This window comes from Nansenia antarctica, assembly GCF_963989245.1.
Source record: "Nansenia antarctica genome assembly, chromosome: 8".
Lineage (NCBI taxonomy): Eukaryota > Metazoa > Chordata > Actinopteri > Argentiniformes > Microstomatidae > Nansenia > Nansenia antarctica.
Genome location: NC_137678.1, coordinates 31,048,295 through 31,068,294, shown reverse-complemented (window position 1 = coordinate 31,068,294; position 20,000 = coordinate 31,048,295). Strand labels below are relative to the sequence as shown.

At 44.3% G+C, this 20,000-nt stretch overlaps 2 protein-coding genes across 2 annotated transcripts in view; one reads left to right on the top strand and one right to left on the bottom strand.

The window, feature by feature from the left end:
- The window catches only part of LOC308164121 (sodium- and chloride-dependent GABA transporter 1-like), a gene marked incomplete at both ends in the record, with an annotated part of 18,253 nt that extends 8,484 nt beyond the window's left edge, over nt 1–9,769 (top strand). Inside the window, 7 exons of the mRNA XM_080538272.1 lie at nt 1–12; nt 453–565; nt 7,252–7,383; nt 7,677–7,779; nt 8,087–8,187; nt 8,976–9,143; nt 9,662–9,769. The exon at nt 1–12 is cut by the window's left edge and continues 113 nt beyond it. Coding sequence (XP_080394398.1) covers nt 1–12; nt 453–565; nt 7,252–7,383; nt 7,677–7,779; nt 8,087–8,187; nt 8,976–9,143; nt 9,662–9,769 — 737 coding nt within the window. The remainder of the gene's footprint in view (nt 13–452; nt 566–7,251; nt 7,384–7,676; nt 7,780–8,086; nt 8,188–8,975; nt 9,144–9,661) is intronic.
- A 7,083-nt stretch (nt 9,770–16,852) lies between these two features.
- LOC308164120 (IQ motif and SEC7 domain-containing protein 3-like) overlaps nt 16,853–20,000 on the bottom strand; it is a gene marked incomplete at its 3' end in the record, with an annotated part of 65,389 nt that continues 62,241 nt past the window's right edge. The window contains 1 exon segment of the mRNA XM_080538271.1: nt 16,853–17,497. Coding sequence (XP_080394397.1) covers nt 16,853–17,497 — 645 coding nt within the window.

Below are 20,000 nucleotides of genomic sequence, written 5' to 3'. Positions count from 1 at the left end.
TAGCTGCCTCAGGTACGCTTCTGCTAGCTCTCACCTCTCACCTCTCACTGTCCGGCTGTACAGGTACCTAACAAAAACAGAAAAAGTAAGAGCCAATACGTGACGTTAGAATTATCAGGTTCTATCTCAATTTTTGTCAAAATTGAGTTTTTTACATAATCTGATTCATTATGTGTTTATGAATGCCTGTGTGGTGTTATTTTTTAAATGTTGAAATGTTTTAGTTAGTAATTAATAAAATACAAAGGTTCCATCTCACAAAACATAATGGAATGTAAAAACTTTGACGCTCAATATCTCTGAACTACCCTAAACGGAGATAGAACCTTATAATTCTAAGCTCACAAATTATTACCATACAATTACCAGGTATACCATCTGACACCAGACTGTAAAGTAATGGATCGAACGTGTTTAGCACTCATTGTCTGTGGGGGGATGTTGAACTCTAGGCCCAGGCTTGGCGTTCCTGGCCTACCCGCAGGCCGTCACCCAGCTGCCCATGTCCTCCCTCTGGGCCATCCTCTTCTTCTCCATGCTCCTGATGCTGGGACTGGACAGCCAGGTATGAAACACACCCTGGCCCGTAAATCAATCTAGTATGGACTGCACTTATATAGCGCCTTTATCCAAAGCGCTTTACAACTGCCTCTCATTCACCCGTTCACACACACATTCACACACCAATGGCGGCAAGCTACCGTGCAAGGCGCCGGCCCGCTCACTGGGAAAAATGTGGGGTTCGGTGTCTTGCCCAAGGACACTTCGACATGTGGCCAGCCGGGGCTCGAACCGCCAATCTGCCAACCTTGAGATCATTAGACGGCAGCTCTTTTAAAAAAAATAATCTTTTATTATAAAAATATTCTTTTAAATACAATCATAGCTATACATATTCATACATGTTCATTTTATAGCCTTCATTGTATTCTAATTCAAATAAAATAAATTAAAAAACCAATAAATAAAAACAAAACACACCCATACCATTTTGGTATGAGATACATCCATCTATTATTCAGTCAGTCCTTCATAACCAAAATAATCCTTTAACATAAATCAATAACAAATGAATGCAACAATAAAAAACCCATCTTCAAAAATCTAAATCAAACTCCAACCCTCCATCCTCCAACCCTCCATCCACCCCCACCCTTATAAACCCACAATCCCTAATAAACAACCCTGTCTTGTGCATCAGTCCCACATTCTTCCTGACCAATCCCTCAAAGACTTTCCACACCGTTATCCACTTTCCCTCAAATCTTGCTAAATTTCTCCTCAAATAAATTGCATACCTAGCCTGTGATAATACATAATTTAAACACCATATATTCACTCCCCTCCTCTTTCCCTCCACCCCAAAAACCACCATCCTCCTCCACTCCTGCATCCCCACCACCTCCACCCCCCAGTGCTTCTTCACTAGTCCTTTCAACCTTTCTTCGAATCCCTTAATTTCTCTACATTCAAAAAGCATATGCATTAAGTTCTCATCCTGTATCCCACACACATCACACTCCCTCGAAACTGTTCTGTCTACCTGATGCAACACCACCTTAGTATAAACCCTGTTATGCCTGAGCATAAAATCAAAATGTGTACATTCTAAACTATTATATTTTAAAAATAAATTCCTCCATATGTTCTTCACCTCCAATCCTGGGAACACCTGCCTCCACACCTTCTCTGCCGCAGGCTCCTTCACTCTGCTCTCCAACAGTGCCCAGTAGCACTCCTTCACCTTAACTGCTGAGAAGTCCCGCACTGTTTCCCCTTTCCCTAGTCTTAACCTAGGTAACTCTGTTTGCTCCTTCCCTCTTAACTCCCTATCTAACCTACTCACCCACTCCCCTGGTATACTCTGCTTTATTTTATTATACATGCTCACTATTTCTCCCCTTCTCATCTCCTCATCTGTTTCCCTAACAACTTCTATAATTGCCTGCTCTGATAGGAACCCTGGCACTACCTCATACCTAAAATCCCTTACTCTAATCAGTCCTGCCCTCCAGAAACTTCTAGATTCTAACATTTCCCCCTCTTTTCTTATTCCCGGGTTCAATAAAACTGGAACATTTAGTATCTCCCCTCTCTTCTCACACTCATATCCTACCTCAGGCAAAAAACTACCCCAGGCTTTAAACACCTCTTTATAGAATTCCGGCACCCTATCATACATCCGTGCTTTAAAGCACATCAACAACCCATAATCCCCACACCCCCCACATCTATGTACCCATTCCCTAAAGTATCCTTTCCATCCATGTCCTTCCTCCCCATACAAAAACCTTTTGACTGTTCTGACTCTCATTGCCCTCATCTTTACCTCCAAATCTACCAGTTTCAACCCTCCTTTATCATAATCTGCTACTAATACATCATACGCTATTTTAACCCCCTTTCCTCTCCACAAAAAATCTGACACTAACATCCTGGTTTCTTTTAGAACCCACTCTGGTACATTCAATACACCTAATACATAAACATATTTTGACATTAACAGTGCATTAACAATTACAACTTTTCCCTTCAGTTTCATGTTCCTTTGCTTCCAATAATTCAATGTTGTTCTTATTTTATTCAAAACCCCTGTCCATGTGTAATCAACAGCCTCCCTGTCATCCTCTCCAAGATATATCCCCAACACTTTTATCATCCCCTTTACAATTTTCAAATCAAAAACACAATTGTCTGTATTCACTCCCCCTATACACAACATTTCAGACTTGTCAACATTCACTTTTGCACCAGAAGCCTTTCCATATATGTTTACACACCCCATTATTTTGTTCACACTATTTACATCCCTGACAGTACATGTCGTGTCATCTGCATATTGATGGATTATGCTAACTCCTCCCCCCGGCATATTTATTCCCTTAATTTCTTTCTCCTGCTTAATATAAGCTGCCAATGGCTCCACAGATATGCTATATAGCAATGCTGACAGTGGACACCCTTGTCTTATTGATCTACCCAAAGGGAAGGAGTCAGTCAATAATCCATCTATCTTTACTTTACTTCTAGCATTCTTATATAATAATTCAATCCAATCCCTCATAACAGTCCCAATCCCAAAATGTTCCATTGTTTTCAATAAAAAAAACATGTTCCACCCTGTCAAAAGCCTTATTTAAATCCAAAGATAACAATAAACCCCCTTCCTCCCTCATGTCCTTCACTACATCCCTTAATGTGCACATATTCTCTGCCACATCCCTCCCTGGGACTCCATAGGCCTGGGTAGGTGCAATCATGTTTTTCATTACTTTATTCAATCTATTAGCTAATACTTTTGCTATGGTTTTATAATCACAATTAAGTAATGATAATGCTCTATAATTCTGTAATTTGTTCCTGTCCCCTTTACCCTTATACAATAAAGTGAGCACCCCCAAGCCCATAGACTCCGGAACCACCCTTTTATTCCCCATACACGTATACACTCTGCACAATATAGGGGCCAGGATGTCAACAAAAGCTTTATAAAATTCAGCCGTCAACCCATCCGAACCCGGACTCTTATTTGGGTTTAACCCCATGATGGCTGTCTTAACCTCCTCCACCCTTAGATCTGCATCACACATTTTCCCTTCTTCTTCTGTCACCCTAGCTTCCACTGCTTCTAATACTTTATTCATACATTCCTCATTCACACCCCCAGATGTATATAGGTCTGTATAAAATGACTGCACAGTATCCATTATTCCCACTAAGTCTGTTATTATTTCACCTTTATCATTCTCTAATTCCTTAATTTCCCCTTTCTCTTTCTGTCTCTTCTCTAAACCTAAAAAGAATGCTGTACTCCTTTCTCCCTCAACCACATACCTTGCCCTACTCCTTACTAAAGCACCTTCACACTTTCTCTTCTCTAACTCCCTCAAATCTTCCCTCACCCTCAAATACTCTGTTAAATCATGCCCTGGAATATTATCAACTCTCTCCTGTTCTATTGCTAACCTTTTCTGCAAATCCCTTTCCTCCCTCACCCTCTCTTTCCCTCTCCGTTTTGCAAATGCTATTATTACAGATTTTAATGTATCCTTCATCCCTTCCCACCACACACACACATCACTCTCATACATCTGGTCTTCCATAGCAACACTCACACACTCTCTTACTATCACCCCAAAACGTATATCTTTAAGTAAACTTGCATTAAAGCACCATGTCCCTCCTCTTCCCCCTACGTTCCCCGCACCTAGCTGGAAAGACTGAGCATCGTGGTCACTAAAGGCCATAAACCGATACTCAACCTTTCCAACCAGGTGCCTCACCTCCCTCTTCACTAAACACAAATCGATCCTTGATTGTCTCAAAACCCCCATCACCATTTGTCTCCTTGAAAAAACCTGTGCATCAGGGTGCCCCTCCCTCCATATATCCACCATTCCTCTTGTGCGCATCATTTCTAATAATACTGGGCGTGACGGATCATTCCTAAATTTCACCCCCCTTGTTACATCTAACCTATCCACCACCACATTATAATCCCCAACCATAATACAATTCCCAACACATTTCTCTTTCAAAGATAAAAAAAAAACGTTTCTATATTTGTCCACATTTGGTGCATATATACAATACAGTGCATACTCAATCCCTTGATATTCAAACCCCACTCCCACCACTCTTCCCTCATTGTCATTCATTATATTCCTTACATTGTTCACCACCCCATTCTTTACCAAAATAGCCACCCCACAAGCATACACTGTTCCATTGCTCACATAAACTTGTCCATTCCACCTCCTTCTTACCTCCTCCATTATGTCCTCTGTCCAATGCGTCTCTTGGAGGCATATGATCTCCTCTCTGTATGCTGCCAACAAAAGCTCCATCTTCTTCCTATCTCTGAGTCCATTTGTGTTGACAGCAACAACCCTGACCATAGTCAAGACACACAAAAAAATACACATACACCGCCATGTCATTTTCCTACCTTGGTCTTCTTCCCTCGTGCACCTTTTGCGCCCCTCCCTGATCTTGTCCTCACCCTCTGTACATCCGCATATAGTTCTTCATCGGAACCTTTTCTTTTCCCCACGCCCTCTGTTGAAGGCCCTGCCTCATCCATTTCTCCATCCCTTACTGTGTTGTCGAGGCTGGCTCCAATCTCCTCTCTCTCTTTACCCTCCACTTCCACCGGACCAGGCCCCTCCGCTCCTCCCTCCACTTCCGGCTCCATCTGGGTCTCCTCCACCACCTCAGCTTGTCCTCCTCCCTCCGTCACGTCTTCATGGCTCCTTTCCCCACCTTCTCCTTGTGTCTCCACCTCTTCCTCCTCCACCACCTCCTCCTCTCCCTCCATCTCCTCTTCTTCGTCCCCCTCCCCCTCCACCTCCACCTCCTCCTCCTCCTCTTTCTCCTCCTCCTCCTTCTCCTCCTCCTCCTTCTCCTTCTCCTTCTTCTCCTCCTCCTCCTCCTCCTCCTCATCACTGCTCACTCTCTCTCCTCCATCATATCTCCTTCCAATGCATTCACGTGCATAATGTCCTTGTTTATTGCATTTGAAGCACACGAACTCCGGGCATTCTCGTATAACATGTCCTGGCTTAATGCACAGCCTACACACCCTTACTTGCTTATCGTGAATCACCCTAAAGTGATCCACTCCAACCAGGGTCTCAAACTTAGTCGAATATGGCAAAGACCTCACCTCTTCGGTGAACTTCACCTTCATGTATCGCGTTCCGTCTGCTATGTCCGTTCCCGGCCACGTCTTTCTCTTGATCGGTGACACCGCCTTCACCCCCCACGACTCCAGCCTGTACCTGATCACGTCGTCCTTCAAATATACCGGGAGATTCAAAAATGAGACCACCATCTCATCCACCGCCAAGTCCTTTCCCATTATTCTCACGTCTTTTATCATAAATCCGTTCGTGAGATTGTCCTTCCCTCTCCTCGATGCCAGCGTGATCTCATATTTTCGGTCTCCTTTCGACCGACAGCCCTCCACATTTCCACACACCTCCTTTATACCTCGTAACATTTCCATCATAGTAATATTGCTTCCCTGCTCCAGTCCCACTTCCACCCTCAAGCTTGCGTCGTACCGTTTATCCGTGTTGTTTTCATCGTCGTCCATTCCGTTCGCTGTGTTCGTTGCCATGTCAACCGTCCTTAGAAGCCCCCGATCAGCACGAAGCTGTCGGGGTACTCAAAACCCAAAACTCACTAAAATGTAGATGTTATAATGTCCGATTGTTTTGCTAAACTCGCTTGCAAACTTTTCTCAGACCAAACGCACCTGTTCACCTTCCGCTCATGCGCATAGACGGCGGCTCTACCTCCTGCGCCACAGCCGCCCCATAATGTGTGATTAAAACATATGCGACAACAGCTGGTGAGACCGGAAACAAGTCGGCAACTGTATATATGTTCAGACTTTTATTCTGAAAAATGTAACTCAATTTCAACTAAGTTATTGATAAGTTATCAATGACACACTTGCAAAATATTGCAATGCAATGGATTCGATGAGTAATCCCCACTACTACCTAGTTAGTGTAGAGTAGTGGGGATTACTCACCAAATCCATTGCATTGCAATGTTTTGGCTTGACTAACAAGTGTGTCATTGATTTTCATCAACGTTTAAATTTATTTAAAATTTTTTGCATTGCATTGGTTGCCGACTTGTTCCCGGTTTCACCAGCTGCTGTCACATGCCGTTAAGTGGGAGGCATGGCCAAAGGCAAGTGGGGTGCGTGACTATGTACCTGTATTACAGTAACAAAACAAACAGGCAGCCTTTCGATCCTGCATGGACCTTCATCGGTTAATTTCTTCCATAAGTGTACCACACCTGTTTTAAATGTGTACATGATGGAGGATTTGAATGGGTGTACTTCATTTTATACCATAAATCAATCTAACCTTCTGTTTGTTGTCAAATACAAAACTGCAATATATCGTGAGCTTAGAATTATAAGGTTCTATCTCCGTTTAGGGTAGTTCAGAGATATTGAGCATCAACGTTTTTACATTCCATTATGTTTTGTGAGATGGAACCTTTGTATTTTATTAATTACTAACAAAAAAATGTCAACATTTAAAAAATAACACCACACAGGCTTTAATAAACATCTAATGGATCAGATTATGTAAAAACAATTGCAAAAATTGAGATAGAACCTTATAATTCTAACGTCATGTGTCATGTGCCTACCATGAATCAGACATACGGTACAATTATCGGTCAATTTCAATGTGTTTTTCCTCTTGTCCCGCTGTGCTCCAGTTCTGTACGGTGGAAGGCTTCGTCACAGCGCTGATGGACGAGTTCCCCATGGTGCTGAGGAAGAGGAAGAAGATCTTCATCCTCGGTGTCTGTGTCGTCTCCTTCATCATCGGCTTGTCCAACATCACACAGGTGACACTACAGTGGATTGTGTGTGTGTGTGTGTGTGTGTGTGTGTGTGTGCGCATGTGAGTGAGATGCACCAACATCAGTACTGCAGTCTAGTCCAATATAGAAATAATACAGTTATTAGTAAGACCGTTTTTAAGACGGCAAACACACACCACACACTACTATGTTGCCTCTCTGTGGGAATTTATCTCCCTGCTTAGTAATTAACAACAGAACAGAAAAATACACCTATTACAAGATCCTTTAAAATGTATTTGAAAATTCGTATGTGTATCAATGCTGTCATCCTCCAGGGCGGCCTGTACGTCTTCAAGCTATTTGACTACTACTCCGCCAGTGGGATGTGCCTCCTCTTCCTCGTCTTCTTCGAGACTGTTTCCATATCCTGGTTCTATGGTAATGCATTTTAGCAGACGCCTTATTCCAAATTGACTTACAACCAATACATTTGATTACTAAGCAAGTGAATCATCAATCCACCAGTCGTAGCAGGAAGAGTAATCCAGCTCAGGCCCGGGGCCATTGATAGAAGGAAAAACCTTCTTCTATCACCTTCTAAACCCTCTTCTAAACCTATGCCATGCTCAAACACGCTCAGGCACTTTGAATGATGAACATGATCATTGAGCATAATTCTATCCTTATTACTATTTAATAATCGTATTACTCTCTTCTTCCCTCCCCTTTTCTTTTTCTCCTGAAGGAGCTGATAGGTTCTACGGGAACATCGTAGAAATGATCGGCTATCAACCCTGCATATGGTGGAAGCTATGCTGGAAGTACTTCACTCCTCTAATCTGCCTGGTAAGCCTTCTATTCCAAGGACCCCAATTGAAATAAGCCAGTGGCTTTCTTGGGTTTTTATCCTGTTAGTTGACCTTGTATGTAATATGTACTTTCATGTACCTACTTCTGCAAATCTTCTAATAAAGTTTTCAATCAATCAATCAAAAAACCATTAGTCTCCATACAGACCATCTCCGTCTCAAATCGCCTCATACGACATCAACCCCTAGCCCGCGCTCCACATGCACCTATGAAGATCCGAGAAGATTAGACAGCTGGTGGAAATATGGTAGCTTCACCTCGCCCTCTCGCCCTCTCCACCTATCCAATCCTTTCAGACCTACAGGTGTTGAGGGGGCGGGGTGGTCTCTGACCTGGGGGGCCAATGGGTTTCGGGGGGGGGGGAACACCCCCAGGGAAATCACACTCCAGCTCCATATCTCTGAAACATTGAATCAGTACGGGGAGGAATCAATGACAGAACCGATGGAGTGTTATGGATAATCTGCCAGAGTGACTGACGATCATTCACTCAACTCAGTCCATCATTCGCTAACTGACTGAAAGTCTATATTTAATGCCCGTCAATCTATATACATTGATCAATTACCATGTGAATCAGTAACACATACTATACTATTTAGTCACTATAGTCACAGTTATAAACATCTTAGGATACCTTACCATATCTAGAACAGTGGTACACTACAGTAAGTGTAACTTCCATGGTGTCACGTGCTGTGTTTTCGAGCCATTGTGTGTGTGTGTGTGTGTGTGTGTGTGTGTGTGTGTGTGTGTGTGTGCAGGGGGTGTTCACCTTCAGCGCCATCGAGATGAAGCCGCTGACCTTGGGGACGTATGTGTACCCAACGTGGGGGCAGGGGATTGGCTGGGTCATGTCCTTGTCCTCCATGCTCCTGGTGCCCAGTTACGTCGTCTACAAGTTCTGCGTCTCCGAGGGGGGCGTCAAACAGGTGAGAAGCCGACTGGCCTATCGTGACGTTAGAATTATAAGGTTCTATCTCCATTTTTGTCAAAATTGAGTTTTTTACATAATCTGATCCATTAGGTGTTTATTAATGCCTGTGTGGTGTTATTTTTTAACATGTTGACATTTTTAAGTTAGTAATTCATAAAATACAAAGGTTCCATCTCACAAAACATAATGGAATGTAAAAACTTTGACGCTCAATATCTCTGAACTACCCTAAACGGAGATAGAACCTTATCATTCTAAGATCACGATATTACTCCAAATAATCTACATTGGAGACCCCAATCTCTCTCAATCCTTTCTTTCTCACTCCATATACTTATTGTCCCGCCCCATCTACCCCTTTTTCTCTCTCTCGCTGTCTCTTTTTCTCTCTCTCTCTCTGATGTTTTTACACTATGTAAAAACAGCATATGTCGAACATCAGGCCATGTCACAAAGAGAATCGCCAATAGAGATCTACTGTATCAATAATACCTGACTTCCTGTTCTGAACAGCGATGGCACACGATGACCACCTCCCAGCAGGAACCGAGAGCCCAAAACCAAGATGACGTCACACTCCAGAACCTACACATAGGTAGTCTGGTTGAAGCAACTGTCTAGCTGGGTTTAGGAGGATGTTGCCGCCCCTAGACGCTGATCAGGGTCAGTTTTGTGGTTTTTCTCTCTAATGGTTTATGTCAGGTTGTGGGTTGGGTACACTGATTCTAGATCTGTGCAAATGGGCAACTCTTCCCTGCAGCGTTTAACTGCTCCTGTATTTCAACCACCCACCCAGCCGGCACAGGAGTCAAACAGAGTGAGGCATTATGGGAGAAGGAGTTTTATACTGTACATTAACTTCTAGAATTGAAGGTTGATATTCGGTTGTTAAGTCGTGACGTGTTTCCGGGTCCAAAGTCGGCTGAGGCGCTGTCTTCGAAATGCCTCAGTAATAATAAAAATTCATTATATTTGTATAGCGCTTTTCCAAGGCTCAAAGACGCTGACAAATGTGGGAAAAACGGGAAAGTGCTGTGTCCCTTGTTGTATGAATAGATCCCAGTCTTAAAAACGATTGAACTGTCATTCTACCGCTGTAGTACACTGGTACTCTGGTGCGGGAATTTCTGGTTTGGAACCCGGAAATTGATAAACGTCACGTTTGACGTCAGACTTAACAACCGAATACAGCACTGTAATGTAAAAGAAAATGGCTATAAGATGGACAACCCCAGGGACAACACAATGCTCTTCCCTCCACTGTTGTACTGTACGATCCATATGAACGTGTATGTGAAACCAACCTACTTTGCTCTGAAGATGATCTATACAAAATCAATTCTGCCTCCATCTGTGCTTTTATTCGAATGTGTCATGGGAGTTGTAACTGGTGCATTGTTTGAAGTCTATTCTTCTATGAAGCCTTGTACAGTTCACTTACTGGAGATCTAGATTTACTGTAGGTTCATTAATTAGTGTTAGTTTGATGTAATAGTTTTAATTTTCGGTTTGTACGATACAAACCAAGTCCTTTGATTTGAGGTATGTTTGTTTTAATAGTGCTGAACTGTAAATATGTTTTGTGTGTCTAAATGGTCAAATGTTTTTGTATGCAACAAAATGCTGGTAATAGTGTATGACATCGGTGCAAGCGATTTCTCACGGCTACGTGTTTGCAATGAGAGATGACAGGAGAAATGACAGGAGAGATGACAGGAGAAATGACAGATGACAGGAGAAATGAGAGATGACAGGATAAATGAGAGATGACAGGAGATGACAGGAGAAATGACAGGAGAAATGAGGGATGACAGGATAAATTACAAGAGAAGTGGCAGGATAGATGAGAGATGACAGGAGAGATGAGAGATGACAGGAGAGAGGAGAGATGACAGGAGAAATGACAGGATAGATGACTGGAGAAATGACAGATGACAGGAGAAATTAGGGATTTGATCTTGTACTGTATAGCTTTTTTTCAGTTCAATAAAAAACAACCATAAAGCAAATGATGCCTTTCTGCTTCTATGCTACCTAACTTTATAACTTTGTCCTGCTTTTTACAGATAAAGCACAGCTCAGCATACAAAAGCAATACACACTCACAATAAGTGTTTTTCTTTTCGTTATAATTGTGTGTGTATGTAGTGGGGGTGGTTTGGAACCACGCTGGCTTGATGAGTAACGTTGCTCAGAGACTCAGAGACCACAGAATGTCCTCTTGGTCTAACAGTTGCTGCTTGGGTTTGGTGAGCAGGGAAACCCAGGTTAAATCCCTGGTGTGACATACTGCACATGTCCACCTCCTTTCCATATGGTGCAATGAAACAGAGGCAGCCTGGTGTAGGTGAATAGACTGAAATAATCTTTAATAGCATGTTGATATACTGCAAAGACAGGTAAAGAGGGATTCAAAGCCAAACCGAAGGAAGGTGATGGGTTAATAAACCTGTGCCGCCCAGTTTTCCACAAGTCCATCTTCTTCTTCTTAAATGTCCTCCTCCTTTTTTGGACAACAGAACAACAACAGTTCCACACGTGTCGTAAAAGCAGTGCATTCGCATCACAGAGCCCTTTCGTCTGCAGTCGAAAGAAAAGGTTTATCCTACTAACTCATGACGTTGTGGTGACGTCGTATAAATGCAATCCTGTGATAGCTTCTTCAGTCAACATTTTACCGTAGCATTCAATCGCGAGTTCCACAATCCTATACCGTAATATTATTATTTTTTTTACCACAAAGACAATGATGCTCACATTCACAGGTGCATTGTGGGACAGCAAGGACAGCAGAAATGTCATCGTTGTCCCAATCATGTGCATGGCACTCGATTCAGTCATGCACAAAACAGACTCGACTTCCCAGGGGAGTCACAGTTCAGTAGGCCTCAAACACATAAACCAATGAACATGCCTGGTTAAAAGAATAGCATTCTCTCCAAAATGTTGAATTGATGACCAAGGAAGAAAGAAAGCATTACTTTCATACTGTTGTTGTCGTGTCAAATGAACAGAGGACACAGCTCTGTTTTCGAAGACAGTTTTCTGAAAACACTGACATAGTCCAATGATGCAGATACAGTGCCTTTTTGCAACCCTGTTTTACACACCCTTTCAGATATATTGTTTTTACTGATATACGTATAATATAAAGTAGGGGGATAAAAAAACAATCTTCCAAACAGATTGAGATTGAGGGGATCCATTTCCTTTTGACAGGAGAGTGTGAGATCTGATATTGTGTTTACTGGGTGAGCACGACACTGTGGTGAGCATGGAACAATTGAGACACACACACACACACACACACACACACACACACACACACACACACACACACACTCACAAGGGAGGTAAATCAAATCTGACTCAGGAGAATGTTTTTTTTTTTGCGCCGACACACATACTTGTGCACAAACTGATGCACAGACACACACACACACACACACACACACACACACACACACACACACACACACACACACACACACACAAACATGCTCACAGGCACAAACTCCCCCCCTCCCGACACCCCCCCCCCCCACACACACACACACACACACACACACACACACACACACACAGCCAACCGATCAGTCCCAGGGGAGCTTGGTACAATAGATAGTTTTCTCCAGCGCCTCGCTCCACCTCACTTTACGTGAAAATATATGAAGAGGAAAAACCAACAGATGAGATAGAGACCCTCCGAACAGCAGGGCCGTAATTACGGACCGACGGATCGTCTAGATAGGAGAGGAGAAGGGCAAGCTGAGAGCCTATTTCACACAGCCTGATGGGGCTCATGTTTAAAACATGGACGCCGCATTCAGACTCGGGCAGTCGATGACCTATTTGAGATAAACGACAGATGGTAGGCCGTAGCATTTAAGAGGCTAATGCTATCTCAGCTGTCCTCCCACCAACCTCCTCAATGTGATATTTACAAACCGGGCTGGGTAAATAGCTCGAGATTAACATCATTATTTTCTTTTCTCCCCACTGATGCGAGAAGATTGGCGAACACATAATGACATGCATTCACCTGTGAGCGCTGTTGTGTGCGTGTGACGTTCGGATAATGATATTTCTCTTTCAAAAAGTAAAATCAAAAGGGCATCTGATATACACAGAGGCAGAGATGATGATTTGCGTTCATCAAACGCGACATTATGCTGTAAGTACCGAGTTGCGAATGATTTGGATCCAATAAGGGGGAACGTTATAAAGTTTGTGTTTCAAATCGAAAGAGATTTGTAGACTGGGGAAACAGAGGTTCATGCCAGTCCTTTCGGCTATGTTGTTTTTCCAAAAGCACACACTGTACGCACTTGTACCAAAATGTGCAATCGCAACCATTTCAGAATATTTACAGTACATCACATGATCAATCAATCATTCCATACTCCCAATATCAGGTGCAAGCGCTGAGAATTCCTGAGCTGAATATCACAATTGGGCCACTGCAAAACAAAACAAGGGCTGTCATTGGCTTTTGGTTTGGCAGTAAGCCGTTTGATTGGTCGGCCGCCTTCGTATCCCATCATCCTCTGCTGCTAACTGTAGGTACATTAGGGGTGATCTCAGTAGAGTGTGAGACAGAGGGAGGGTGTGTGTATGCTGATGGTAGAAAGAGAGAGAAAACAACACCACAGTGACAGGGTGATAAATACGCCTTAAGCGGGGTACACACATAAGGATTTTCTGCGATTTCAGCGATTTTCGGATGGCTGAAAACAACAGAAAACGCCCGGTTATCAGATGGCTCTTAACATTTTCCTATAACAGAATCCTGGGGTGTGAGGTGTGTTAAGAGTCAATCAATTGTCAATTGTCAATTGTCTCTCCCGACAACCTGCTCGGAAAATGGGCGTGGCTGGCAGTTGTAAATGTGAAATGTGTTCAATAATTACGAGCAGAAATCATAGGGTTGCCAGATTGTTTGGTGGAATTAGCGGTTTTAGACAGTGGTTAGGGTGGAAAATGTCATTTCCATCTGGCAACCCTGCTCGCGAGTCCAACTATAACGTAGCGAGCTGACTTCTTCTTTTCGTTATTCGGCACATTATTTGCCCTGTCGCACATGGTTGTCTCGTACAGGTCAGTCAGGGTACTACGTTAGATAATAATAATAATAATAACTTTATTTGTATAGCGCTTTTCCTGCAAACGTTGCAGCTCAAAGTGCTTTAATCATTACATAATTTTTATTTAATTATTTTGTAATTTAAAGGCAATATTAAAAGGATGGGTTCACGCGAGATTTCTGGCTTGGGGAACGAGACTCTAGAGTCTAGAGAGTCCGGAATCTGTCGTTCCCCAAGCCCATTTTCCGAGCTGGGGGCTATTCCACGAAGCTCGATAAAGTTCTAAGCCTCGATAAAGTTCTAAGCCTCGATAATGTTAGCTTGCGTTTGGTTCCATCAATGTGGCTCAAATAATTCGCTGCTTGGTTGAGCTCCTTCTGAGTCAGATATAATTAGCCAGGCTAAAACACTGGCTATAGTAATACGTGCGTCAAAAAAGGCTCACAGGCGGAAACTAAACCCCTAACGACAGTTCCTCATGTGTCTTTTAGGAAATATTAGTTCCCACTTCACACGAGATAGATAGATAGATAGTTTGACTGTGTGATAGATAGATAATTTGATAATTTGAAAGTGTGATAGATAGATAGATCGATGGATACATAAATTAAAAAGTGTAAAAAATAAACTAAAATGAATAGGTATGTCTATCAACGTGCATTGCTGTTATCACAGCGGTCTGGTTGGCGCAGTGGTTAAGGCAGCCAGCTGGAGTTCCAAAGGTTGCGAGTTCGAGACTTGACTAAGTGATTTCTTTTTATTTTTTTACATTTAACCGAAGATTTCATGCAAAGGCTTCAAACACCATTGTAATCGTGTCAGTTCTTGTAAATTAGCCTGCACCATAATTTTATAGCCTACATACTTTTTTAGATGAGATTTTAGATTAGATTCAGACAACGAAATGCAGTAAAAAGTGTGTCCGAAGAGGGATTCGAACCACGTCTAAAAATGATGAATAAATCCTGTGGCAGCGGTCGATACCACTAGGCCATTGTGGCGATATGACGGTTTGTAGCCTGCTGCTGATATCACCACAGTAGTAATATTCATTTATTAAAATATGAACATATAACAATAACTGGGGCTAGTATGACCTACGCATTTAATCGGTCAGCAATTTCTTGCCAAACCATTTCCCCCGCCTTGTTAATTGCGGCAGTATTGCACTATTTTACATTTCACATTACACTATTTATAGTATTGCATCTTATTTTTCCGTCTTCATAAAGATCAATAATTCGGGAATGCTGCGCAAATGTAGTACCCCTGCAGAGTGGAGTATCTTCATTTCGACAGATCGACTCTTCGGGGCTCTTTATGTCTGCGTGCACGCGCCCATATCGAAGATTTGTAAGCCTGTCTTCTGTGAACACTGATGACACAAGGCTGATCCTCGTTCGAGGAATAACCTGAGGCTTGAATTCCAATCCCGAGTTGCCTGATCGCCTGATTTCTTTCAATCGCCGATATACTAAGCCACCTTTAGTGGAATGGCCCCCAGGTTGTCGGGAGAGTCAATTGACAATTGACAATTGATTGACTCTTAACACACCTCACACCACAGGATTTTGTTATAGGAAAATGTTAAGATCCATCTGATAATCGGGCGTTTTCTGTCGTTTTCTGTCGTTTTCAGACATCCGAAAATCCTTATGTGTGTACCCCGCATTATCAGAACACAGGATACTCAGTGAGCAGAGAGACATAAAGAATAATCCCCATCACGATGTATAAATCAACCACATTGCAAACGAGGAGACAGGAGGTTTAGCTGAATTATCTCTAGCTGTATTCTTCTTCTTCTTTTTTTTTTCTTGTGCGCCTTGAGCGAAGCAGAGGAATGACAGCTCTCTGAAACAGGAGTTCTTCTTCTTCTTCTAGCCCTAGCATTTGAAGAGTGCAAAGTCAGTTTTTTTTTTTTTTCGTGGAGGCTTCCTTAATTTGGCGCACACATTGTCGGTCATTGTCAATCAAACGCACGCACGCGCACACGCACAGACACACACACACACACACACACACACACACACACACACACACACACACACAATAGGTATGAGGTTAGGATTGTAAAAGCGTCCTTGGATGGTGTGAGACCATCTCTAAGAGAGTCTGATAGTCTGTGGAATTTGATGCATGTTGTTTTTGCTTTTTGTTGTTGTTGTTGTTGTTGTTGTTATTGTTGGTGGTGCTGGATTGTGTACTACTTCCACCATCCATAACTACTCATTAAGGATCCTTCCCGGAACAAATAAATCTGTGATATTTATCTAGGTTTCAAAGAGTTAAAACTGACAAAACTGTTATAGAAATTTGTTAAAACTACATAATATTTCAAAATACACATGGAATCAAGTAAAACTTTATTATTTATTTTTTTGCTTTATTCTTCGTTACTCAACATATCTTTTAAATCTTTAAGTCGATTCATAATATTCTTTTTCTTTTTTTATTCTCATGATATCCTTAAATATATGCATATACTTTTAGATGTGATATTCTTTTGTATAGCTCTGTCTCTGTATGTAAATATGTACATATGTACTGTTAGTGACCAGGTCGGGGGGGGGGGGTAGGTGGGTGAGGGAGGGGGGAGGGGGGGGTCAGAAGTCTTTATTTACACCAGGCTTCGAGAGCCACTGGGGGTCCGCTGGAGGCTGAGGCGGGGGTCCGGGGGGGGGATGTACTGGTGGGGGTGGTTGTAGGGGGGTGGCGGAGGGGGCAGGGGGGGCTGGTGGCCGTCGCTTGCGTTGCTCTGGGAGCCGCCGCCGCCGCCGCCCCCGTCTGCTGGCGACCGCACGGGAGTGGACGTGGCCGACTGGATGACCTGATGGTGGTGGTGGTGGGGGGTGTGGTGGAGGTGGTGGGGGGTGTGGTGCTGATGGTGGTGGGTGGGGGTGTGGCTGAGGAAGGCCGCCTCCATGTGGCCGTGGCCGCCGCCGCTGTTGTCCAGGACGATGACCTTGACGATCTGCTGCTGGCACTGGATGAGCGTCTCGGTCTCGGAGGTCGGCCGCGGGTCGGCCGCGCTGACGACGACGACGGGCTGGTGGTGGAGGTGGTGGGCGGGGGTGCAGGTGGCCGACTGCAGCTGCGGGTGCTGCCGCTGCCGCTGCTGCTGCTGCTGCTGCTGCTGGAAGAGCTCCCCCCGGTGGTTAAGAAGGGCCACGCTCTCTGGGCTGCTCCGAGGCGGCGGCAAGGTGCTGCTGCTGCTGCTGCTGCTGCTGAGCCGGTACGTCTGAAGCCTGTTGTGAATTGACACCTAGTTTAGAAAACAGCCAGAGACAGCATCAAATGTTATAAGACTGTCCTCCTCTCTCCGGTCTCTTCTTCTGCCCTCTTTTTGGTGAAACACACATCACAACAGGCATGCGTTAGAGGGGGGCTGGGGGGGGGAGGAGGAGGAGGAGGACGAGGTGGTGGTGGGTTTGGAGGTGTGGGGGGGAGGGCGAGCGTGTGCCCGCCCCGCCCCGCCCCCGGTGCTGAGGACCAGTGCTGAGACCACTGGATGCTGGGTCCACTGGTTGTGAGGGAAGGTGGAGGAGTTGGGATAGCAGAGGTGGTGTGAGGGTGTGTTAGGGGGCGTTACATTGCTTCTCTGGCGAGTGGGTGGGGGCTTGGTGGTTGTAAAGGGGACACTGAGGGCCCTTGTGCCTCCTTTTCTAAACCCCTGGAACACTGGGTGAAGAAGAAGAAGGTGAGGGTTGGTGGTGGGACATCCGCTGAACACAGAGGCGGGGGAGGGGGGAGGGGGGGTAGAGAGGGATAGACTACGGTCGGTCAAACAAAAGAGAGAGAGAAGGGGTGGAGGGGGGAAGGTGGGCGGACATCCACAGACGTCACACAGCGACACTCATCAGAATGCATGCCTTCATGTCAGGTCACACCACAGATCTAACCACGCCTGCTCTCTTCAGCAGGCCTGGTCACACCTGCACATTCACTGGGGGAAACGGGTTGTTACTTTCCCTGAGTGGCTTCCACCTGGAGCTTCTCTTAGGAAACTTTAATTTCCCCCCTGAGGAACTTTAAAATGTTCTCCCCCATTAAAGTTGACTTCCTCTTACCATAAAACCTTGTCTTTCCCCTGGGAGCCTGGGGGAATAGGGGCCAACTACACTAAACTGTCGTTCCTGGACTGTGCTTGGACTTATGGAGGAGAGGAGTAGAAAGTAAGTAAGCACTTACGCATAAACGTCTCACTGGTGTGTACAGTTCAAAGGACAAGGACAGAGCAGATACATCAGGAGTTTGATGTATCTATGAGAACAACAAAAGATATAGGACCACATACGCCTGCCTTTTGAAACGTCCTCGCAAACGTACCACCATGTACCACCAAGTGTTTCCAGGCTTTCCCATGTTTCGATGACATAACCTGATGATGCAAGTAAGTTAAATCCCTTACAACACCGCACTGACCTTTCTACAACAAGGGCAGACGCTGAATATGAAAATAAAAAATACCAAAAGTTTCAAACCGAGATCTAGCTATGCTAGAATCACGTTGCTGCGTTAGTCGTGGCGAATTTGCAATGCCTCAGCAGTCGCCAAAGTGTTGCTTGGGGGACATTCGATTGTCCTCCCCAAACATATGGGAGTCTCGGACAGAAATAATGGAGAGAACACCCCCCTACACCTCCTGATTGAGCAATGGTTCATTACAGAGTGGCTTCTAGCTTCTAAGTCTCAGCGGACATCTAGCTAATCAACCTAGCTAGCACACTCACCGCGTACCGATTTGGCACAAGAACGGCGGCATATGCAAATGAGGCTGATAAGGTATGCAAGTGCAGGTTCTTTCCAGCAGAAAGTGTTCATTTCAGGGGAATGTGTGTGACTCTCATTATGGAGATGACAGAGCACCAGAACACCTTAAGTAAGGGCCTTGAGATGGAATACGTGCATGGCAATGTGACCGTGACAGAAATGACTATTGACAAAGGCCGTATTGATTCATGGTGGAGGTTTACAGCTTCAGAGAGCTTTTAAGCAAGACGGATGGCGTGGGGATGTCAATCCCGTCGAGATTCGTATTGTAGAGGAACGCCGAACGCTACTCAGCATTAATCTCATGAATTGACCATCAATGGACCTTTATTTTGTTTATAATCCTTCTATGACTAAACGCCAGGAGGTCATGATAAATATTTGCTTTTGCGTTTCCCCATATCTTCTCTTCTCCAATGATCTCTCTTAGACTGACTCCCACTCTCTGTTCCTCTCCCCTTTGTGTAGAGCCGGCTGACCACACCATATGGGTGTGATATAATCCCACTGTCACAGCTGGCCTTGCATTGTAAGTATTACAGTACTGTACATTGCATTGCATTGTGGGTACTACTACCAATATCTCATTGGTTAATGCGCCTTCCAATATGGAGTCATGTGACCACAAGGGGTTTTCGGGGGAGGGGGTGGAGGCGGGGGGTGTGCGGGGGGTGTGTGGTCATAGCACACAAGGGGTACCGATAACCCTCTGGCTCCTTGTCTCCAGGAAACACGTGACTCTCAGTCTGACCCCTTCCCGAGCACAGATGCATTGTGACAGCGCACACCACCGTCCCCTCAGTGGGAGATGACATTTACCACAAGACACGTCATGGTGACACAGACTTCCATCTACAGTCCCTTTAGCCACAGAAAGACATGACATGCAAACAAGGCTGGAACCGGCAGGCTTGAAAAGGAGGGTCACTTCCACGAGTGTCTAACTCTACCTGTGTCTTCAGTAATCCACTTCCATCGCTACCTCAACAGTCTAC